The sequence below is a fragment of the Syngnathus scovelli genome, chromosome 14 (genome assembly GCF_024217435.2).
Source record: "Syngnathus scovelli strain Florida chromosome 14, RoL_Ssco_1.2, whole genome shotgun sequence".
Taxonomy (NCBI): Eukaryota; Metazoa; Chordata; class Actinopteri; order Syngnathiformes; family Syngnathidae; genus Syngnathus; species Syngnathus scovelli.
Genome location: NC_090860.1, coordinates 3,829,314 through 3,852,565, shown reverse-complemented (window position 1 = coordinate 3,852,565; position 23,252 = coordinate 3,829,314). Strand labels below are relative to the sequence as shown.

At 51.1% G+C, this 23,252-nt stretch overlaps 2 protein-coding genes across 6 annotated transcripts in view; both read left to right on the top strand.

Moving 5' to 3' along the window:
* LOC125981346 (plectin-like) overlaps nt 1-14,995 on the top strand; it is a 41,215-nt gene extending 26,220 nt beyond the window's left edge. For 2 of the 4 annotated variants that reach the window (XM_049741336.2, XM_049741339.2), the window contains 19 exons: nt 1,901-2,013; nt 2,105-2,273; nt 2,352-2,448; nt 2,520-2,719; nt 3,033-3,221; nt 3,324-3,452; nt 4,431-4,532; nt 4,644-4,829; nt 4,903-5,061; nt 5,175-7,019; nt 7,103-7,234; nt 7,311-7,504; nt 7,585-7,660; nt 7,726-7,823; nt 7,891-8,011; nt 8,150-8,431; nt 8,512-9,047; nt 14,473-14,739; nt 14,797-14,995. In XM_049741336.2, the coding sequence (XP_049597293.1) occupies nt 1,901-2,013; nt 2,105-2,273; nt 2,352-2,448; nt 2,520-2,719; nt 3,033-3,221; nt 3,324-3,452; nt 4,431-4,532; nt 4,644-4,829; nt 4,903-5,061; nt 5,175-7,019; nt 7,103-7,234; nt 7,311-7,504; nt 7,585-7,660; nt 7,726-7,823; nt 7,891-8,011; nt 8,150-8,431; nt 8,512-9,047; nt 14,473-14,739; nt 14,797-14,845 (4,944 nt within the window). In that variant the 3' untranslated portion in view covers nt 14,846-14,995. The remainder of the gene's footprint in view (nt 1-1,900; nt 2,014-2,104; nt 2,274-2,351; nt 2,449-2,519; nt 2,720-3,032; nt 3,222-3,323; nt 3,453-4,430; nt 4,533-4,643; nt 4,830-4,902; nt 5,062-5,174; nt 7,020-7,102; nt 7,235-7,310; nt 7,505-7,584; nt 7,661-7,725; nt 7,824-7,890; nt 8,012-8,149; nt 8,432-8,511; nt 9,048-14,472; nt 14,740-14,796) is intronic. The other 2 variants (XM_049741338.2, XM_049741337.2) reach the window with 2 other exon arrangements.
* A 101-nt stretch (nt 14,996-15,096) lies between these two features.
* LOC125981348 (titin-like) lies at nt 15,097-21,750 on the top strand. Of its 2 annotated transcripts, XM_049741345.2 has the most exons (5): nt 18,163-18,344; nt 18,412-18,537; nt 19,347-19,476; nt 19,541-19,708; nt 19,788-21,750. In XM_049741345.2, the coding sequence occupies exons 1-5, from the start codon at nt 18,304-18,306 to the stop codon at nt 21,423-21,425; spliced, it is 2,103 nt and encodes a 700-aa protein (XP_049597302.1). In that variant the 5' UTR covers nt 18,163-18,303; the 3' UTR covers nt 21,426-21,750. The 2 variants fall into 2 exon arrangements, with proteins under 2 accessions (XP_049597303.1, XP_049597302.1); XM_049741346.2 differs by lacking the exons at nt 18,163-18,344; nt 18,412-18,537 and adding an exon at nt 15,097-15,213.
* The last annotated feature ends 1,502 nt before the right edge of the window (nt 21,751-23,252 follow it).

Here is a 23,252-nt window from a genome sequence, read left to right as displayed (position 1 = left end):
TGTTTATTGGCTCGAAAAAACGGACAAAGAAAAATCTACACCCTTCTTTGATTAACAAAAAAGAAGCTCTGCGTTCCTTAGCCCGTTCCTTCCACTGGGACTCGAACCCAAGCCGTATCTTGTGCACTTTTCACTTAAACATTTCACATTCGCGCTTTCACATCACATGGGCCTTTAACTTGCTTGTCCCTTGGTTCGTTGCACTTTCGGATCCTGTCAATCCGCTGTTGTCAGACGCAGGCAGACTTAAGATGCTGGCCCAGCGACGAATTCACTTCCCAGTACTTTCTTTACCAGGTTTTGGTAATGGACGCTGGCCCATCGACGGTGCACAGCACGTCATCCACTGTCCGTCAGCAGTCGGGTATGCTGGGATCCGGGTCACGGCACCAAAATGATAGAGTTTTGCCCACTCTACCTTTTGTGCAAGAACCACACGTGAGACAGTTTGGCCATTTTACGCTTGCAAGCGGAGAAAGCCATCAGCACGCTGTGTGGTACAGAGGTGCTTGAAAGCAGTCTGACTTTCGCTTCTTGCAAGAGAATACTTATTGAGCGAAGGCAGGGTGGGGGTGAGAATGAACAGGTTTCGGGGGTCACCTCTGCAAACTGGTTAATCAGTGCAGAGGGTATTAGCGCTTTGTTTTACAAGGTTGTGGAAACAGATACGAGGTGGAGCATTCTAGATAACTAAGCAAGAATGTTTCCACATCATTTGGAAGGTTTCAACAACTGAACGTCGAAACTTCCCAGAGTCAAGGAAATGTGGAAGGTTTTAACAAAGTTAATGATTCTAGTCAACATTCATACATAATCATACGATCACAATAATTTGTCAACCCAAACAGTTCCTTTTTTGTCCGATTTCCCCTCATACGGCTACCAATTACGTAGCTGGCTTTCACCGCAGCATCACTGACCTCTCGGCTCCGGGTGAAAACAGATTGCTGTTTCCTCAGACCAACCAACATTTCATTTACCTTCTGTTTTCTCAATTCTCTGTGCAAGCTGTTGTATTTTTCGCCATCTTGAGTATCATAGTGGCGCCGAATATCGTACCCCAAACGTGGAAGGTTTTAACAAAGTTAATGATTCTAGTCAACATTCCAACATAATCATACGATCACAATAATTTGTCAACCCAAACCGTCCCTTCTTTGTCCGATTTCCCCTCAGAGTACGGCTTTGACGCTAATGCTACTTGCCTACCAATTACGTAGCTGGCTTTCACCGCAGCATCACTGACCTCTCGGCTCCGGGTGAAAACAGATTGTTGTTTCCTCAGACCAACCAACATTTCATTTACCTTCTGTTTTCTCAGTTCTCTGTGCAAGCTGTTGTATTTCTCGCCATGTTGAATATCATAGTGGCGCCGAATCTCGTACTCCTTAAGCACCGGAACTTGCTGCATGCACAACAGGCACACGGGTTTCCCATTCACCTCCGTGAACATATAGGGAGAAGTCAATTTTTTCTTGAAAAATCTGACACTTTGAGTCCACTTTTCTCTTTTATGACAAAGACATTTTGCTGATGAGGGTGCCCGTTCCAAGAGAAAAAGCGGGTAAAGCGATTGAACTGACTAAAACACAACACCTCATCATCATCATCGGTTTAAAGTCCGTTTTCCAGGCGCCGCTGGGTTGGACTAAAACACAACACCTCTATCCAACAACATAGGAACTGCAGATTTGAAAGAAAATTAAGTTTATTCTTTTTTTTTAATAATGCAAATTTATCCCCAGGCCGAAACTAAACCCCCTGGGGGGCCGGTTCCGTACGTTTGACACCCCTACACTGTAGAATAACATAAGTGTGCTCCATGTGCATATCAGACCTAACATTGCTTCTTATGTATAAAAGCAGACTGAAACAACAAAGAGGGCATATGTTGTTCCAGGTGTGCCTTCAGGAGATTTCCCAGCAGATGAGCACATTCCAGGCCATCCAAAAGCAACAGGAGTACGGAACCATGCTGGTTCCTTTTGAAAAGATAGAGGATCTAAAGAGGAGGTGGCTAGGCATGATTTTAGTCCAGCAAATGTTCCTTTCTTTTGAGTTTGACTTGGGCGTCATCACTCAGCCAAGCTTTTTCCCCGGCCAGGTTCACCGGTGTGAGAGTGAGCGCCAAGTACCACGACATCCAGCTGGAGTACCGACAACATCGTCACACGGTGCTGGATTTGCTGAGCCAGATAGGGAGCCGAGTGCACTTGTGGGCCAGGCCTTACCTTTCTCCAGAGGCGCTTAGGCTTTTGCTGCACGACTGGCATGTGAGTTGTCGCAGATTCGCATTGTCATGGAATGGAAACATTTGCAGGGTATTTGATGGCGGCACCTTTGTACCACAGGAGCTGGTCACTAATCAGGAACTTCCTTCCTCGCTGGAAGCCGCTCTCCAGCAGCTGAAGGGAGTCTCGGAGATATACTCGACCAAGTCTGCTCTCGGTAAGATGTGACTTCCCCGAGACTTCCTGGCGAGACTTCCCAAATCCATGGCGTGTTGACCTGGCTTCCAGCTGCTGACTACCGCCACGTTTGTCAACAAGAGACACTGCTGGAGGAGGACACAGCGGCCGCGTTGGCCCAGGTCAGCTCAGCCAAGAATACGCTGGCACGGGTTCTGAGCACCTGGGACTCCTACAGCGACGAGTTCAGCAGCATGCAGGCGTGGCTGGAGCAGGACTCGGACGCACGGGACTGCGGCTCCCGATCCACGGTACTCACCAGTAGGGATGGCTTCCCGCCAAGCTACCAAGTTTGCTGCCGTGACAGTCGTCATTATGATTGATCTTCGTTATAGAAATAGAATGTTAGCTAAGCCATTTTTCGACAATTTGCATTTGGAGCCACTGCAAATTTACTGTGTGAATATGCAAAAAAAAAAAGAAAAAATGGTGGAAGAATGTTACCGATATAAAAAATTGGCACAGGGTGGCCACCCAGTAGCGCCACCCCTGACAGCAGGGAAAGGCCATGCCCCCTCTTCTAATGGAAATGAGCCATTTCCGACGTGTGCTTTTGACACCAAGGCTACTGCGGAGAGCGTAGCTGAGTGGGCGACCCGACATGCTAACCTGAACGAGGTGGCAAGCTACCTGATGGAGTCGACCGACCCACGGACCAGCAGCAGCCTGGAAGAGGAGTTGGTCAAGCTCAATGCCCATTGGGTCGACTTTGTCCACAGAAACACAGTTGAGAACCTTGGTCCCGTCGTAATGGTTGGTGTGAGCGTGTGAGCTGTTGTCTTCCTCTCGTGCCTCATGTCTCCCTCTGCTTGACACTTTGGGTCCAACTGGTGAGCCTGTTGGTGTGTTTTCCAGGATTGCAGCGCTGACATCCAGAACAGAACACCACACGTTCAGGCTCTTCTCAAGGAGACCACACTTCTTCTCCAAAAACCCATCCAAACAATGTCAGGTCCTCTACGCACCTACAGGAAAAGAATACAGGTAACAAGAATTTAGTTGTGAAGTCATTTTGGAAACAGCATGGCTGTTGTAGCTTAGCTTGCACTCGCCATTTTGCACCAAATGCCCTTTCCCCAATTGTTGCCAGCACCATCCTTACACACTGAAGCTTTGAATGAGGAGACAATCGACAATCTAGTCAACTTCCTGTCTTGAAGTTCATTCACTAGCCAACTACCTTTTCCTTTTTTTAAATACTTTTAGTGCAGTGGTTCTTAACCTGGGTTCGATCGAACCCTAGGGGTTCGGTGAGTCGGCTTCAGGGGTTCGGCAGAGCTGGTATGTCATTCCCCCCCCCCCCCCCCCCCCCCCCCCCCCGCGGATGGCCGAACACACCTGAATGTCGTGTAAATTCGCGATAACGCATATCTGAACTGGTCTTGCAAAGGCAACAGCAGAAGTCACACGGATTTGCTGGTATGTCATTCCCCCCCCCCCACTAAAGAGGGGTTCGGTGAATGCGCATATGAAACTGATGGGGTTCGGTACCTCCAAAAAGGTTAAGAACCACTAAAATTTAGTGGATGTGAGTCTCCTGGGATGCGCAGGTCATAGTGTACAGGGGTACAAACGAGACAATAATAATGTGCGCGCGCACAGGCACACACACACTCACACACACACACTCACACACACGCACGCACGCATACACACACACACACACACACACACACACACACACACACACACACACACACACACACACACACACACACACACACACACACAAACACACACACGCACCGACTGGTCGGGCACTCCTAAAGCGCTATGGGAATGCACTCGCTCCATTTAGCAGTAGAACACTTTGGTGGTGGCGGCGCACCAATTCCTCTCATATAAAGCGGTTGGGATAATGGACGGATGGATGGATTTTGGCCGTTGCGATCCCTGGCACGTAGTATTTCAGAAACAGTGCTGAGTTTGAATCATCTCACGTGTTTGTGTTCTGTCCGTCAGCTGCTCTTGAGGAGGCTGAAGGACGTGGATCCGGAGGCACTTGTTTCTTCCCCAGAATCTTCTGTGGGGCAGTCGGAAGAAGTGAAGATGGCCGTGGCTGAAGTATGTCATGGCCCGAACCCTTCGCCCTCTATGAATGTCCCAGATGATGAGCTGTGCACGGCTGGTGGCCTCAAGGGCGTGCGTGTGACAGAGTGTGTCTGCTTTAATCAGGCAAGTGAGACCCTGTGCGAGGCAGACCGCTTGTGTGCAGCGTTGCAGTGCAGTATTTCGTCTCTTGACACTCGCTTGGCCGAGCTTCTGCACTGGGAGACGGAGGCTCAGGAGATGCACCAACTACTGGGGGCCATGGAGCAACAGCAGCAGCAGAAGCAGCAGCAGCAGTACCCGAGAGTTCAGGTGAGATGATCTATCAAGTCTGGTGCTTTTCTCATAGGCACTCTCTTCATTGGACTCTTGTCTATTCCTGCAGGTCCTGATCTCCCGTGGCCTTCAGCTGGAAGGTCAGGTGGTGACAGAGGAGCAAGATCTTCAGGCCTCCATTAGGGCAAATCAGAAAAGCCCGCCCATTCCCTACTTGCAGACCACTGTTATGCAGGATCGAGTGCAAGCGGCACTGGCGCAGTCACAGGCCAGTGGTCTTGTTCTTGGTGTTGCGCTTCTTGGGAGAAAGAGTCTGAAGACATTTAAACGGACGCATGACATTAAGATTAATTCCATCTGATTTTGTTCGCCCCATTACAGGAGGCAGTCAGGATGCTGAGCAACTTGGGAGCGAGCAGAGACACAAGCACAAGTCCTACGGAAGGTCGTTCAGCCAAAGTCTTCATCCGAGTCGAAAACACAGTTCCTCAACGACGGCGGCTGGACACTGCGCCGCTGCCGACATCCCCCGTGGAATTACATCCATGTCACGAAACGTTTGTGTCAAACGTAGTGGTTCAACATTGCGGAGAAGGAAGGATGAGTGTGTCTTCCCATAGCTCTGCGCAGCAGATTCCAATGGCAGAGGCTCCGACTCCTTCCTGGACAGGGATGAGTGAGCAACAGCAGACCATGGAGCTAAACAGTGGAACAGCACAGCAGAAGCCAAAGTGTCACCGGCCTCACGTCCAGGTACGAGCCAAAGGAGAGCCAAAGGTAGGAAAGATGCATCAAGACGCTGAGCACCAACCGACAGACGCCAAGGAATGTAAAGCGGGCCAGTATGTATTCACACACGTGGAGGTTGAACCAAAACTCCCACATAAAGCTGAGACACGTGAGCCGATTTCATCTCTCCGCCCACAATGCAAAAAGGCCCAGGCTGTTAAGAATCGCCCCTGGCTCCAAAACAGGTCGCAGGTTTGGCTTGAACCTGCCCTGCAAGGCCGAGTTTTTGCTCAAGGTCCAACCTGGGCCCAAGATAGGCCCGTATCCCCAATGCAGGACATGATGCTGCCGTCTCGCATTCAGGTTGGTTGTCATCCGCAGTCGTGGGCCCCTGTTGGGCCAGACTCCCCGATGCCACTTGCCTGCTCCCAAGCCAAATCTGAACCTTTGGTCGGGGCTCAGGCCAGTGCGGAGCCAAGGCCCCAGCCTAAAAACCAGGTACAGGAAATCCTGCCACATCAGTACCAGAGTCAGATGCCCCGGAGCAGTCCTGCCCACACGCAAGCCCAAGCACAGACGCCACCTCAAAAATCCGTTGCTCCATCTCAAGCCAAAGCAGAGCCCATAGCAACGGTCCATGTGGCGCCAGGCCGAACGCACGCCCGGACCCGAGTGGGCAGCTGGTCTGCCAAGTCTGCGCAACCTGGGGCTTTAGTAGAACTCCAAGCCCGGCCTCCGGCGCTCATACAGGAGCCTCAATGTCAAGACGCAATTCAGCACAGGCATCATACTCCCCAGCCGATCGTTGAAGCTCCACAAGCACCGCAATTGGCCCCGAACGCTCGACCGCAAAGACCTTACATGAGGCACTCTGGCCATTCGACCATACCGCAACCATCTCCTCTGCAGCAGATGCAGCTCCACTCTCACGCACTTGTCCAGGTGGGGTCTCGGTGCCAAGCCAGGCCCCAGAGTCAGCATTCCCCAAGGCGAGCCGCCGTTTTGACACTACCGCAGTGCGTGCCCGAGCAGTTTGCGACTCAACTACTATGGCAATACAAAGCGGAATTCCAGTTGACTGCTCAGCCCAGAATTGCAACACTGACCCAAGGCAGTGCTTTAGCTGCGTCAAAGCCTTTGCCCCAACCACTGTCGCCTCTAGTGACTGTTGAGCACCCGCTCGGACCTGCGACCCGGTTTCAACCACAGACCCAAACGGCACCCGAACCTGACTCCCAATCTCCGGCACAGGCGATGCTCCAGGTCAAGCTTGCTGCACAGGCTCAGAATCCATCGCAAGACAAGCAAAAAGATTCCGTAGCCGTTCTGGAGTCTCATATGTGCGTGCGATCCCGGGAAGAATCGCCAGACGTCCTGGGTCCTCAGCAAGCCTACACCAAGGCCCGGGCTTTGGCTCAAAGCAGTTTTGAGAAGGCCAAGCACTGCCTGCAGGAACACATTCTGGAGACTGTCAGTCATCAAGCGGCAGTGACAAATGTAAGTGGGATTCTTGGCAAAATCTGAATATTTGTCCTGTTACGAGAGCTCAGCTGACCTAAGCAAAATGGACACCTGTGTAGACTCTGAGGACACTGGATCCAGATTTACTGGAGGAATTCCTGAGGGCAGCCAAAAGCATGGAGGCCTTCTGTACACCTTGGCAGCTCAGAGACATGCAGCTGTTGACACAGTCTTTCAGCGCTCAGTGGGAGGTAGGATTTGAGAGCTTCATTTTGGTCAAAATGCTTTTCAGTCGTTGCTCTGAGATGGCTTTCATGCACCCTCAAGGCTTACTTTTCATCCGAGGGCGACGGTGCCCGAGCGGGCCAGCGAGTGGAGGCCTTAAGAGAGCTGTGCCACGTGCTGAGTCCGCAGGACGCCCACCGCCTGGCCCACACTCAACTGAGCGATTGTGAGAGTAGCCTGGCTGTCATCCAGCGCCAATTTGGCAGCGACCAACAAGCACCGCAGCCCGACGAGCGGTGAGACGGCCGGGGTCGCTCGATTCTCAAAAAGAGCCGCCTTTCTGCTTCTTTTTGAAAGAACCTTTGCTGTTTGACAGAGTTGCTGTCTTCAAAGTGGAGCAGACTCCCTCCGTCAAAAGCATGCCCCTCGGTACACCTCAAATCCCATCTGAGGTAACATCGTCATTGGAAGCACATGTGGGCTAAGGCACCACTGTTAAGTTTTTTTGTGTGTGTAGGTTTCGCAAAACAAACCCAAGGCAGTAACTGCTGAACAAAAGGTTCCAGGTCAATCTTCTGTGGATGAAGATGGCAACCAAAAGGAGGCTTTAGAGAAGTGAGCGCAGCAATGGAGCTAATACAATGCTTGAAATAGCCTTTGCTCATCGTGCTTTTGTCTTTAGATATGACATTTCCATGAACTCTCTGCAAGTCCAGCTATGGAAAAATGAGCAGATCTTGGGAGATGTTCCCTCAGACTCGGTGACTCTAAAGGATCTTCGCTCGCGGCTACAGGAACTCCAGGTACCGTTGGCAACATTTGCACAATTGAAAGAAAGCAACGGAGAGAATCCAGCACCTTTATTTGACAAGAGCTGCAGATGTAACACATAATGCGTTGGGACCACCACAGACAATTGAACACCATTTCTTCTCTGGTAGTTCCTGAGGCAGGACACAGAGTCCTTGTGGCTTGAGTTTACAAAGCAGTGCTCCCAACTGCCTGGTCGAGAGCAGGAGAAATGCCATCTTCAGAACCAGTGGCGGGCCCAGCAGGCGCAGCTTCAGGGAAGAGGTGGTTCCCTCGGTGCCGCACTTAGGCAGATTGACTCCACTGAGAACCACATGGTGGACTTCACAGAGCGCCTTGAGCGTTACCTGAGACAAGCCAAAGACATCAAGGCCTTCATGCTGACTGACGCCAACATCTTGAAAGACATCAAGGTCCGATGGCCTCCGAAGTGACGTAAGGAATTTTGTCACCTGCCAGCAGATCCTAACGTCCCCCCCCCACCCCCTTGTAGGAACTTGACGAAAACATCCAGAGTGAATTGGATCAGCTGGTCCGTCTGGATCCAGAATCCAGCAACCTGGACCCCAGAGACTGCCTCCCTCTCTCGCGGGAGGTGGAAGCCCACAGATGCAGCCTGTATCAGCTTGGCCAACAAGTTCGCAAAAGCGAGGCAGCTGCTCGCGCTTTGGACCGCTTTCTCGTGTCCCTTCGCACGGTGAAGGAAGACATCGACCGACCTTGCGCCGATGCCAGTTGCGCCAAACTGGCTCTGGACAGCCTGAAAGACAAGGCGCCACAGTTAGATCTCTTGCTGCAGGGGGCCCGGTTGACGGTCACCAGGGATGGTTCTCCTGCGTCCTGCCTGGACATGGTCAGTGTCCTGCTGAACAAACTGGAAGAAGCTGACAGTGGACCGCTCAAGAGAGACGCTCGCAGCCAATCTTTGGGCTTGAGGAAGAGGACCCTGTTGGAGGAACTGAGAAAGCTTCGGGGCACAGTGGAAGCACGAGGCCTGACAGAGGCCACCGTGCCAGCCGTGCAACTCAGGTGGGCCTTTAGCCATGCAACGCAGGGGGGCTTTTAGCCGTGTAACACAGCTGGGCTTTAGCCATGGAACACAGGTGGGTCTTTAGCAGTGCAATGCACGTTGGCCTTTCGCAGCCTTTAAGCATAAAAGTGCGTCTTTAGCAGCCTTTAGCAATACAGGTGGGCCTATAGCAGCCTTTAGCAAAGCAGGTGGGCCTTTAGCAGTGTTAGAGATTTGCTCACTCCAACTTATTTTGCAAGAACCACACGGGAGACAAGCAAGTCCTTTTTGGCACCTGCAGGTGGAGAGTCCATTCGTCGCTGTGTGTGCAGCGATGATCGAATGGAGGTCTGAACTCTCCACCCTGCAAGGGCATATTTATTAAGAGAAACAGAGTGGGGGTTGAGAGTTGACAGGTTTGGTGAACACCCGGCCTCTGGTAATATCAGAGCAGGGGGTGTTTTACGATGTTGTGGGAAACAGAACAACTTTGATTGCTTCCTCTGCAGCTGGTCAATCAAGCAGAGGGAGCAACCACTTTATTTTACTGCGTTGTGAGAGCAAGACAAGATTGGTTAATCATTATAGTCTACATTCCAACATAATCCTACGGTAAAGATAACCTGGAAAACCCTAACATCTCCCTCCTGTTTTATCATGATTATGTCACCCCAAACCACAAAGACAAGTAAGAAAAATATATATATATATATATAATGAAGAAAGAAGAATAGTAAAAATAAAAACAACAAACAATGATAGCAACACTTTCCAGTGAAGATGAGGCAATACCTTAATACCCCAGATCAAACTTATTGTGTAAGCGAAAAACCTGCTGGCCAGATGTTATTAGCAGGAAAATTCTTACACGGCCCGTCTGCCTTAGGCGACCAGAATGCTATCAATAAAAAACAAAAAGAAAAACACAGAAACAGTACATCATTGTATCCATCACTTGCGAAGCATTTTCGATGGTCAAATCATCAAGTTTCTGTAAAACATGCTCAACAAAACAGCATCTACGCAATCCACGCTTCATTAACGTCATCACATCCGTCATCTCTAAGAAGTTGTATATGTGCTCGTGTTTTCGTCAGCTGATGATGTTCTAGTCTGTGTTCTGTCACACACACTGGCGCACACACTCGTGTCCAGTTGGCAGGCAGCATCGGAAAACTCTGGTGACCACAAAACCACGATCCGTTCTGAACAGGCACGTGCACTCATAGGATGCAGGTGAGGCAGTGCTTCTGAACTTCTGGATGAAGTAGGTCCCGTCCGATGGTGCAGCCATGTCGGTAGTAGAGCCCTTACACCTTGAAAACGGCTCTCTCATCCTGGCACACAGCGGTGATGTCCAAAGCTCCCATCCAGTTTCCTCCTGGAGAGCAGTCGTCGTTAATGCATTTGTGGGTCCTGCAACCTTGGATGCAACATGTGTAGTCAGCAAGACTTGGAATGGTCCCTCCCGTCGTGGCTGGCCCAGTTCCTTCTTTTGATGACCTTGATGTAGACCCAGTCTCCTGGATTGATGGGGTTGTCGACCTGTGAGGAGGAAAGATCAGGCGGCAGTAAATTTGTCTTTGACACAGTTTGAGCGTCCTGATCATATAATCTGCCAAGGACTGCTCTTCAGCTGTTGCTTGCAACTCTCGTAGTCAATTGTAGTGCCCATTTAACTGGCAAATAGGAGTGTTTGCGGGAAGAGTTTGAACACTTCCTAATGATTCCTTTTAACTTAAGACTATTTATGACAGGGGCGTTCCCATTTATTGCCTCCTGGTGTAAAAGAGATTGTCTTATCCATGCCTTCTTTCTCCTCACACGCTCGCACCCACACAGGGTGCGCACACACACACACACACACACACACACACACACACACACACACACACACACACACACACACACACACACACACACACACACACACACACACACACACACACACGCACACACACACACACACACACACACACACACACACACAATGCGCATTCTTATCGTCTCACAGGCAAGCAGGGGAGCCCGCCCTCCCGTGGATTTTAACAAACTCTTTAACCTTCCTATTGTGTAAGGAAAACTTATTTTTACCTTTTTCTCAAAGTAGATATAAAACCTATCTTTTCATGGATAAAGAAGCCAAACCAGCTAAACAAGGGTTGAGGAAGATGGCAGCAGAAAACTAACACATTAGGAAGGTTAATTAGGAGGCCCCACGACACCTCAGCGGGATTTAACTGCTCCAAATACCTGTACTTCTTTAGAAAACAGAGGAGTCCACCCTCCCGTGGAATTTAACTGACGTTTACGTCAGGGGACTCCATCATCCCATACAGAATTTAACTGTTTCTAAATGCACTTGATAGGGTTAAAGAATAGAATTGTCAAGGTTTCAAGTGACCTCTTGCCACTGCACTTTCATTCCTTTTAACAGAATCAATATTCATACTCACAGTCTGCTGGGCCTTCCCCTCGGATGATCTCGTCAACCACTCCGGCGTCCAACCGACTGATCGAGACAGCCCCGTGAAAAGGGTTTCTCTATCTATATGCCTTGGCCAAGGACTTGTCCTGTGTCGAAAAGTCGGCCGGAACCCCGAAATAGGTCTATTGAGATCCCGGACGAGCCCCCAAAAATCTGTTAGGTTCAAAATCAGAAAAAGGATCAGCAGACAAAACCAGTGAGGCAGAATGTTGAGTCTTTTCTCGCGAGGAGTGCATTCAGACTTACAGCAGTCCTGAAATACACTAAAGGCCTGATTGCACTCCTCACTCTTTTATTTAGGAATGCCCTACCCACAATGTGAGACTAGCCCCTGAGGTGGGGGAAGCGTGGGCTTTGTCTCATGAGAAAAGAAACGAGATTCTATAAACAAAAAGAAGTCATAGACAAGATGTCATGAGAATCGAAAAGAGTGCAAGGACAAAATGCTATGTGAAATAAGAAGTCACAGACAAGACACCATGAGAAAAGAGTGCAAGGACAAAATGCCATGTGCAGACATCAACAAAATAGTTTGAGCTATCAACAGCTTTCTTGGATTCCCAGAGATGTAGAAGGTCAGGAAGCTCCAGACAGCATCGTATGACTTGTTGTGGTCTGGTGGACGTCTGCAAGGCAAAACAGCAAGCATTCTGTGCAATAATTTTATTAATAAGTACTCATTAGGGAACGCATGATAACATATATATACAATTTATCTAACAGAAGGTTTTCAGCCGCTCCTGTGGGAGGTTGAACTTACTGAGCTGTCTCAGAAAGTACAACCTCTGCTGGGCCTTCTTCCGGACACAGTCTATGTGGCTGGTCTATTTCAGGTCCCGGGAGATTGTGGATCCCAGGAACTTGAAGGTGTCTGTGGTGGGAATGGCATTACTGAGGATGGTGAGGGGTGGAAGTGGTGAAGGGTCTCTCCTGATCTCCTCATCACGGTCTTGCGCGGCTCCAGGTGGTTTTGGCTGCACCAGTGGACCTGCTGCTCCACCTCCAGTCTGTACACAGTCTCATCACCGTCCCGGATCAGTCCGATGAGAGTGGTGCCGTCCGCATACTTCAGGAGCTTCACAGAAGAGTCGCCTGAGGAGCAATCATTGGTATAGAGAAAGAATAGCAATGGGGAGAGTACACACTGTAATCAATCATGTGATGGTGGGCTTCTTGCGGTACGATAGTGGAGCTTTTGAAGCACGAAGGCAGCTCCAGGGAACCTTTGAAGATCCGTGTAAAGGTGGCTGCCAGCTGTTCAGCACAGACTTTCAGGCAGGAGGAGGACACGCTGTTTGGGCCTGGTGCCTTCCTGACCTTCTGTCTCCGGAACATCTGACACACCTCCTCCTCACAGATCTGAAGTGCCGGCACGGGTTCTGAAAGAGAGAGAGATACGGTGTTAACGGCGATGGAGGTGTGAACGGGGGGGTTGTGGGGGGAGGTGTGGAGGTTGATTGTAATGCAGGATGTCCTGTTGCGTGATTGGACCGTTCAAACCTGCAGTAATACCTTTTTAGCTGGTTTGCAAGCCTTGGGTTCTCCACAGGAAGCACGAAGGCAGCTCCTCCCGGGGGGGGGGGGGGGGGGGGGGGGTTGTTTTCTTGAAGCCTGTGATGCTCTGTAGGCATTTCCACACTGATGAGGGATCAGGGTTGGCAGAGAGGTGTCTCGCCAAGCTACTCTTAGCTTTCATGATCTCTCGGATCAATGTGTTTCTGGCCTGCCTGAACAGGTCATATTCCCCACTCCTTGTAGGCCTCCTCCTTGGCTTTGTACAGCATCCTGAGGTTTGATGTAAATCACAGTTTGTTGTTGTTGTACGTACAGGTCATAGTCTGCACACACAAGTCCTCACAAAAGTGTCGGCGATTTCATGCAGGTCTGAAGTTGCAGCTTCCAAAACACCCCAATGGGTGCAGTCAAAACAGGCTCGGAGGTCCTGTTTTGACTCCACTGTCCATTTCCGCATAGTCCTCACCACAGGCTTAGTTTTTAATTTCTGCCTGTAGATTGGGATCAGATGAACTAAACAGTGGTCTGAAAGTCCTAAAGCTGCATGGGTGGGGCACAGAGCGATATGGGTCCTTTATTACTGAGTAGCAGTGGTCCAGTGTCTGTGTGCCTCTGATGGAACACGTAACGTGCTGTCTGTATTTTTCAGAGTTCGTGTGTGAGGTTCGCTCTGTTAAAATTCCCCAAAACAATGATCAGTGAGTTTGGGAGTTTTTTCTCCATGTCTGTTATCTGGTCAGCCAGCAGCTGCATGGCTTCGATCCCACGTGCGTGCGGTGGAACGTAAACAGCTGCCATTTCGATCGAGGATAACTTCCGTGGTAAATAAAACAGCCGGCAGTTTATAAAAGTGTCTCTAAGAGAGGGCTGCAAGACTCTTTCAACACTATGACATCAGTACACCAACCTTCATGTAGAAGCATAGACCACCTCGCTTTGTTTTTCCCGTGAGCTCCGTGCTGCGATCCGCGCGTAGGAGCCGAAATCCACGCAGCTGTACGGCGTGGTCAGGGATGTGTTTGTTGAACCACGTTTCGGTGAAGCACAGGGCGGCGGATCTGCTAACGTCCGGGTTCCTTGGGATGAGAAGCAGCAGTTTATCCATCTTGTTCGCCAGGGAGCGGACATTCGCCAGATGAATTGATGGTAGGGAGCACGGAAGCCTCTCTGCCTCAATTTCACGAGGGCGCCGGCGCGCTTGCCACGCTGCCGTCTCCAGCAGAACTTGTAGAGCGCTGCCGCTTCGGCTAGAATCTCCATCAAACTGCCTGAGTACGAGAAAACCGGAGAGAAAGTGCCAGGAGAAGACTGTCCTGGATGGGCAGCAGAAGTTGCAAAAAACACACAAAATAACACAAAGTGGCAAAGAGCGAGTCACCGAGACGGCCATTCGCGGCACCATCTTATGACTTTTGCTTCTGGTTCTGCGTCTTCACCTGCAGGGCCAACGTCAAATCGCGGAGCTTAAGAGGGAAGTGGAGCACCTGCTTGATGAGGGCTGTAATCCTGAAGTGGCACACCTGCTGCAAGACACGGAGCTGCAGTGGAAGTCACTCCCGAGGATCTGCCAGGAGGCCCAAATGCGGAGCCTTGTCCATGACTTTGAGGCTCACAGTCAAAGCATGCAGTCCTGGTTGCGAGAGCGAGAGTGCCAGCTGCAAGCTGCTGGCGTCCGCTCGCCTCCTGAATACAGCCGCCGCCCAGTGCAGGTTGGTAGAAAATGGATAAATGCTTTTGAGGCCATTGAGCTCTGCTCGGTTTTCCAGGATGTACTGCAGTCCAAACCTGATGGTGACTGTCTGGTCGAGAACCTGAGGAGTCGCGGCCAGACCTTGTTTGACCGCCACGATGTGGACGAAGACCAAAAATGTCAAGTTCAACAGGCAGTCAAAGACGCAGAGGAACGTTGGCGCAAAGTTCTGCAGGTGGCCGGACAGCTGAAGGAGGAGGCCACGGCACAGATCAACCAAGAGGCGGAGTCCAGAAACTCGGAGGTGATGAGGAAACAACAATGCTTTTGTTATTTGCCGCTACTTGTGATCCTCATGGCATCTTGTGCTTTTCAGCTGAAGGCATTCCAAAGCTTCCTGCAGGAAACCGAGGGCTGGCTCGCTGACCTTCAACATCAGCTGGATTTGCTCCCTGCTCAAGCCACAGCGCAAGAGTGGCTGCATGCCGCGCAGGTGAATGCCGCCACTACGAGACACAATTTCTCGATCGACTGACGCACTTGACGTCCCGCAGACATGCACGGTCGGACGATTCACTGCTCAGCGAGCTGCCTCTGGGTTTCATCTTGGGTCTGCTGGTTTGATTGTTGCGCGCAATCGCGAGTCACCCTTTTTCTGGTCACGTGACAATTGTAAGCTGAGCCCGCCGTGATGCCACCTTCAGTCAAGTCAAGTTTATTTATATAGCCCTATATCACAAGTCTCAAAGGGCTTCACGTGCAAAATTGACAATTATTCTCAACATCCCCTGATCATAACTCTCAGGAGGGCAAGGAAAAACTCAAAAAACCCTACTGTCGACTGCAGGATTCAAAACCCCCCCAGCTGGATTTTGCCACCTCTCACTCGTGGGGCTGCATGGAACAATTGACGCTCCCTTTAAGCATCCTCATCAGCTGGGAGATGGCCCTCACTTTACTTAACTGAGATTCCGCCTGCACTAGACAGACAGACAGACAGACAGACAGACAGACAGACAGACAGACAGACAGACAGATAGACAGATAGTCAGATAGATAGTGTTGAGTTTTGTTCAAGATGTCCGTCATTGATAGGCAGACAGGCAGGCAGGCGGGCGCAGAGGCAGAGGCGGGCGCAGCGGCAGATGCGGGCGCAGGGGCAGAAGCGGGCGCAAGGGCAGAGGCAGAGGGGCAGATATTGATCCCCAGAGGGAAATTCAAGAGCCAGCAGTGAGACACAGAAACACACAGATAGATAAACAGATAAACAATACATCGATAACAGAATACAGCTTAATATTAAGCAGCTCAAATAATAAATAATAAATAAATAGGTCAAACAAATAAATAAATAGATTAATAACTAACGGATAAAAAAAATAAACAATAAATTGTGTCACGACTGTGACTATCTTCCGTTCCCGTAGTCTCTGCCCATATCTTGCACATCATCGTCATCATCTTTTATCAGAGCATTGTTAGCGCCAAGCACACCGGAGATGAGAAAGTCCAGGAGCTGAAGAGGCAGAGCGTGTGTGCTCAGGAGCCCGGACCGGAGCTTTTGCGTAAGGCAGTTCAGGACGCCGAGGACCAGTGGAGGGGAATCCTCGAGGCTGCCAAGGCAGCGCTCCACGCGGCAGAACAGCAGATAGCTCAAGAGGATCGGCTGAAAGCGCACCAAGAGGCCAGACGGAAAGTCCGAGCCTGGCTGCAAGAGAAGCAACAGAAACTCAATTCCCTGCATCTTGGCAAGGACCCCCAAGTCACCATAAAAATGGCGCAGGTAGCTGGCGATGCGTGAGCCTGAAGTTGAATGAGCAACAGCTCAACGTTGTTGGCGATTGGGTCATGAGTTAGCCCGTCTGTTCTCCTTGTGTCAGGACATCCTGAGCTCCAAACCACAAGGTGACAGCAAGATGGCCGAGCTGCAGAAACAAAGTTGGGATCTCTGCCATGGTGCCGAGCCCGAGTCGCTCACAGCCCTGGAGGAGCTGTGGGCGGCACTGTTGCGCGACGCCGAAAATGCCCTGAGCAAAGCCGAGGTCCTCTACTCACTTTCCCGGGAGCTGCAAGCCTTTTTCAGCCAGGTGTCCGGCGCCCAAGCCTGGGTGGACCAGCTGCAGACGCAGCTCGACAGTGTCAGTAGAATGGACGCTCGAGGTGGCCGGGCCCAGATAGAAGAGCGGCTCAACACAGTGCACGTGAGTGGTCCGGCAAATAGCGCAGGTTTCTCTGCACCCGGAGACCAGTGCACATGTCGTGTCTCCAGATGATCTTGAGCTCTGGATCCAGCGGAGAGAGTCCACTGTGGGACCTGCAGAGGCGAGCGCAGAGCCTGGGCGACCACCAGGACTTGGAACAGGACAGCAGACTGCAGATGCAGACCAAACTCAAGCAGCTGCAGGAGCAGTTTGGGACTGTGCTGCAGGCGGCAGAAAGGGCAAGCAGGTACTGACGGACACTCAAGTACTTTTCTGGCAGCAGGCACCTCCCCAAAGCCCTCTGTTGAGTTTTTGTCCACCGCTGTCCACTAGACAACTGCAGAGTGTGGAGGACCTTCTGGTGTCCTGTTTGTCTCAGCGAGGACAGGCCGAGGCTCGTCTGGCCCAACTCCGGACGGAGACGTCCAGTCTGCCTTGCGCCTTCCCTTGGCCCGGCCTGGGTGAGCGCAGTCAAGCGGCGGAAGGAGCCCGGTCCCTGCTGGACAAGGCCTCGGCCATGGGACCCCTCCTCTTAGATCTACGCACGCGGGTAGAACTTTAATATGTCCTTCAAAGCAACGGCAGTATGTCGCTCGTATGTGGATAGTCAAGTCACCGGTTGTGTTCCAAACGTTGTGCAGGCCGCAGAGCTGTTTGAGGCCACCCAGGACCCTGACTGGGCTGATTCTACCTGCGCCGGCATGGTGTTTTCCGTCTCGGCCTTGCTCCAAGACCTAACGGTGAGTTTGTCTGTGCCACACCCTTTCCTCGCCAGCCGGATGAACACATGTTGCTCTGCGCTCGGCACGCACGCCTACCTGCCATCAGGACACTGCAACCCGTCTGGAGCAAGGAATTGTGGCCGAGAGGCGAGTGGCCCAGCTGCTAGAACAGCATGAAGCGGCGCAGGATTGGTTGCGAGAGCAGGTGAAAAGACTGGAAGATCCTACGAACGACAGAGCACGTCTTCACAGTGCCATCAACACACTCAAGGTCAGCCGAGCGGGCGGGATGAGCCAGGAAACAGGCTCTCGGGGCTTTCGTCTTGATGAGCTGGGCGCGGCGCTCTCCTCAGGCCTTACTCCAGACCGTAGACCGGGAGCAGAAAGAAATGAAGGAGCTGGATGCCGCTAGAGAGCATCTGCTCGGCCTCTGCACCTCCGGAGGCGGCGATGCACTGACACTGGCGGTCAGCCACCTGGGCGAGCTCTGTGCCACCTCGGAACAGTACCTGAGGGAGCGGTTGAGGGCCTGTGAAGCCCGCCTGCGGGAGCTGGACTGCCAGGCGGCGCATCGGACCCATGAGCTGAAGGAGAAAGCTGCCGCCTTGCTATGGGAGTTGAGTTCTCTGGACCGGGTGCTCGGCCACGTCGGATCGCAGAATGGTGTCTGTCAGATGCGGCGTCACTGGGACAGCCTGCGGGTGGGTTTTCACGTTCTGACCGTCGAGCACTGAACCCACGACACGTCACGTCTTTCTATTCCGGCAGAATTGTGAAAAGTCGCTGCAGGAGCTCCGTGTCCACATTGACATGCTCAACCGGGAGCTTGCTGCTGCCGACAGGGAGCAGCGAAATAAGAATCATGGTGCAGTCCCTGTGCCAGCAATATGAAAGGTACCAGACAGCGAAGCCGAGTCACGCGCACGACAAGTTGCGCGCCTGACACATTCTAACTTTCAAAACCGCAAGTTGTGTCCAATTTTTGGATGAGTGCTTGTCTGGAAAAAACAAAACAGACAGGACTTGGGTTCTTTGGAGGGTCGTTGTTGATTTCAAGGAGAGCCATCATCTCATATCCGGGTGGCCCACCTGATTGCATTCATCTTTTGCCTTTGGCAGTAGGACACAGCATTTTGGGAGTGACTTGGCAGAGTTTTTAGGTGTGCTAGTACAAGTTTCACAGCTAGCATGTGCACAGGATAACCAGGTGCTGTTTCTTCATCTTAATTGGATATTGCTTGTGGTGTCCCCCAGGGCTCTGTTTTGGGCCTCGGTCCTTTGTAAGGCATTGGATGCACTGAAACTGGTGTTTGCTATTTATATCTTCTGTTCTGCAGGAATTTGACTTACCAAAGAAATTAAAACAAAAATGAAAATGTGCTTTGATAGAAAAAATCACATCATTCAACTTGACCAAAACAAGCTTTGTTTGGGAAGTTGCAGGACATCAATTCCTAGACAGTTGAGAGAAAGCCGAAAGCCACAAATCAAATCCAAGAAGATGGAGAAGCATTTCAGTATGACTGTGCCATCATTTTTCCATGTTTGAGGAGCTGTGTGGCAATTTGGGGTTGTTTTCTGCTGTCTGCATAAAGAATGTCTCCTTGTACCGGACGTCGTTGGTCACAAATTCGTCGTTGGTCACAAATTCGTCGTTGGTAACAATGTCGTTGTAATCCAGATAATCGTGCGTTTTCCTTCAGTCTAGAGTCAAGACTGAGCCAGCATCAACAAAGCTGTTCCACAAACGTGGCTTGCTGTCTCAGCCATTCCTTGCAAGCGCTGCAGGACTGGAATGGCAGCGAGCATTCGCAATCCGGCATGTCCCTGCAGGTGGGCCTCATTCGCGGTCGCTTTTGGGGCCCTCCCTCCGTTTTTCACGTCTGATATTTGTTAGGAGCCAGAAGATGAAAGGCAACAGCTGCTGGCTGTTCTTGGCGAGGCATTTGAGCAGCGGCAGTTTTTGAGCGACTGCCTGGACCGGGATGTGTTTGAGCAACTTTCACAAGACATCTCTGAGGTTCTCAGAGAAGCAGGGATGCTGAAAATGTCTCAGTGTCAGGAGGTAACGTGTTGAAAACATCCCTTGTATTATGCTTGTGAGTGCTGTTCCTGGAATAGTCATGTGATTTTTTTTCATGTAGGAACCCAATGCCAAGGGTGAAGCCACACCTAACGGTCATCTGAGTGCTATTGCCGCTCTGGACGCTCAGCCCAAGGAGGCAAAGATGTTTTTGATAGCGCCACCACTGCGGAAGAACAAACAATCAGCTGAGACAAAGTCTCCAGTTGAGCAAAACACATTTCCAACGGCAGCAAATGAACAAGTCGCTCACTTTATCACGGACATCATTGTATCTGCCATCTCCAATAAAGCTGCAATAGAATTGGAAAGTAGAAAAACATCCTCAGGTTCTCACTTTGGCACAGGAGTCTCTCAAGTTGTTCACATGAAGGAAAGGAAGATTCCACCACCTGCAAGAAAGTCAAAGAGCGTCAAGTTTTCCATACAAGTACCTGTAAAAGAGACGACACAAGAATCGAAACTCCATGACCGGGAACATCCAGTCTGCGAAGAAGCAACAGAAGTCTCTGAAAGTGGGCAAGCTTGTGGCATGACTGAGGTTGTCAGAGCAACGAGACACGCTGACATAGTATCTGAGCAAAATCACCCAGAAGAGGCTGCTGCCGGAATCGCTCAATTTGCTACTGTGCACCAAAGAAATCTCTCACCGCCCACAAGAAGATCAACAAATATCATGCTTACTCCAAAGCGGCCAACAGCAGCCAGGGAAGGTCTAGCATATGCAGCAGAAACATTTCAAGAGCACACAGTTTGTGAGGAGGCACAAAAGGAGTCTGCGAGTCAGGAAGCGACAGTCGGCATGGGACTGATTGAGTCTGCAATGAGTGAACTTCCTCAGGAAGTGGGGGGAACATCCTCAGCTTCAGTAGTTCCCAGCTCTGAACTCGTTGAAGCGGAAGGAGAGATTTCACCACCCAAAAGAAAATTGAAGGCCGCCGAGCCCCATTTCCATGAAACGGCAGAGCAAAAGTTGCAAGATGGTAGTGAGCAAACAAAAGGAGTCGCGGCTCCACGGCCACCGAAAAGAAAGCCAAAGCGCTCAACCGCCCCCCCGCCAATTCCCAAAGAGGGACACCCCGAGAGGCTCGGATGCGCCGACGTGGCATATGCTGAAGAATTGGCAAAGCGCGAGATGATTCCACAAGAACCTCCAAAGTCCCCCAAACACAAAGCTGCCTCACTCTACGGTGAGCCAGACCTCGCCGCTACTAACGTGGTTGTCCCTGAGCCCGCGGCTTCTGTTTTGGTGGACGGCAAGCTATCAGACAGTGTCGCCCCAAGACCCATTGAGACAAGCCCAGTTGCTGTTGAGCGAGGCGCCTCTGAAAATGATGAAGGTAAAAATCTTGCTAAGTCAGCCCAAGCTCTGTGCATCACACAAGTGAGCTCACCCATGCAAGCCGTTACTGAGTTGGAACTGCTCGAAGTTGCGAGGGAACCAGCGGGCCAAGCCAACGCCAAAGACGTTGCGGTTGACAACAACAACGCAAAAAGATGCCTGTCTCAAGATGGAGTTCCAGCGGATGCTTTACAACTGAATATTCAGATGGACAAAGACTTTTCTGCTGAGACTGCACTGCAAGGGGAATCTCCCATGGTTTTAGCAGCACAATTGGTGGAGATTGTATTATGCGACAAGGCCGTGGAAAAGACCTGCCAGGCGGAGATCAACCTGCAAAGACCGACTGACAACTAGGAGCACGACGGAGCCTCCTTGCCTGTGGGCGCTTTGCAAGGTACTCCTGTGACAATTCACATGGGGCCCCATGTGCGTCTTGTACAAGTTGAGATAAAAGCATGTCAAGAGCAAAACAAAGACAAACTCGAAACAGAAGCGGTGGAAGAGCCAGAGAAAGCCACAGACGACGAAATGTCTCCGGGAGGGAAGCCAGACACCAGCGCAGAACGAAACGCGGGCAAAGCCGTGTCTGTTGCCCAAAAAGACAAAGCGGAGTGCAACCACAAGGAGAAGCCACCGCAGCTCATCCAAACGGAAGAAATTGGCACAGTGCCACTGGCTGCAAGTCTTGTTGACGCCCACATGGCTGTGACGCAAGAGAGCAAAATGAAAGAGCTAAGCCAAGTTGAGTTTTTAATGACAATGCCACGAAAAGAATCTTCAGAGAGCCTTGCTGAGGCTCCTTGCCAGCCTTACCCCGAGGCGAATGAGTTCAGCCAAGGTGAGACTTCGATGATAATGGCACGAGAAGAATCTCCAGAGCTCACTGAGGCTCCCTGCCAGCCTGACCCCAAGGCGCTCGCTGCAGCCCAAACAGAAGCCCAGCAAAAGGATGCACCAACGGAGCAAAGCCAAGACGCCAGTAGGTGTGACACTTTGCAGATGCGCCAAGCCAGCGTCAAGAGGTCCGAGTCGGACACTGACGTAGCAGAAAGAGCTTCGTTGACGGACATCTTCTCAGAGTTGAAGGCAACGGCAGAGATGGAAATCCTTCACGAGGTACGCGGCGGCTGGCGTTTGTCTGATTAAGAGAATGAAAAGTTTTTCATCGCCTTGTCAAATAAATCTGCCCTCACAGGACTCGTGTGATGATTGTCTAGTAGAGCTGATGAGCTCCACAAGTGGCGACCCGAACGTTTTGCTATGCGGCCTTGTGTCAAACCTTGTGAGCTGTAGGAATCGCTCAGCCGAGCTCCAGGTTACTGCTATGAGCCGGCAGCTGAAGGAGGCTAAGGTGAGACTTGATGCCAAGGATGAGAGAAAGTGCCACAAGGCCTCTAAAATGTTTGCCCGCTCACTCGCAGAAGTGTCATGACACGGCCAGGGAGCAGGCCGCCCTGCTGGAAGCGGAAGGTGACTCTCTGGAGAAGCGCTGGAGTGCAGCTGCTCGCGATGCAGCCGTCGTCGTAATAGACCAAGTCCAGCGGCTTCAGCTTGTACAGAACTTTTTTCAACAAAACGACAAAGTCAAGACCACCTTGGAACACTGGGCAGCTCAACTGGATATGTCCGGACTGTAAGTCCCTCAACTTCAATGTGTGCGTCTGGCGAGGGGTGTGGCCTACAGCAGGCCCTTACCAGTTTGTCCTACAAACGTGCGCATGGCGCTGCGGCTCTCCTTGACCACTTGTCGTAACTTTTCATGGCACCCAACATAAAATTGTCTGCTCTTTTGCGTGACAATGATCACAAACAAAAACAAACAAAAAGACCTCCGGAGCCCAGACACTCCAATGAGAAAAACAACAAGCCAATGAAAGACCATGTGAGGGCAAAGATAGAAGTGTCACACCTGAAGAAGTAGCAAAACCGAAGCTAAACTTTGAAAAAGACACTACAAACCAAATAGTTTGGAGACAGAAGAGGAAAGTCAAGCTTTATATCTGTTGTATTGACTCAAGTGTTTTTTCTCGTAGTGCCCCGGCAGAGAGCCACCACCAAGAGGCAGAGTGCCTGAACGCCACCAAGAGAGCTCTCAAGGAGAACCATAGTGTCCTTGGGGAGCTGCTGGGCATTCACACAAGACTGCATCCTCTCCTTGGCCATGCGCACCGCGCAGCTGCA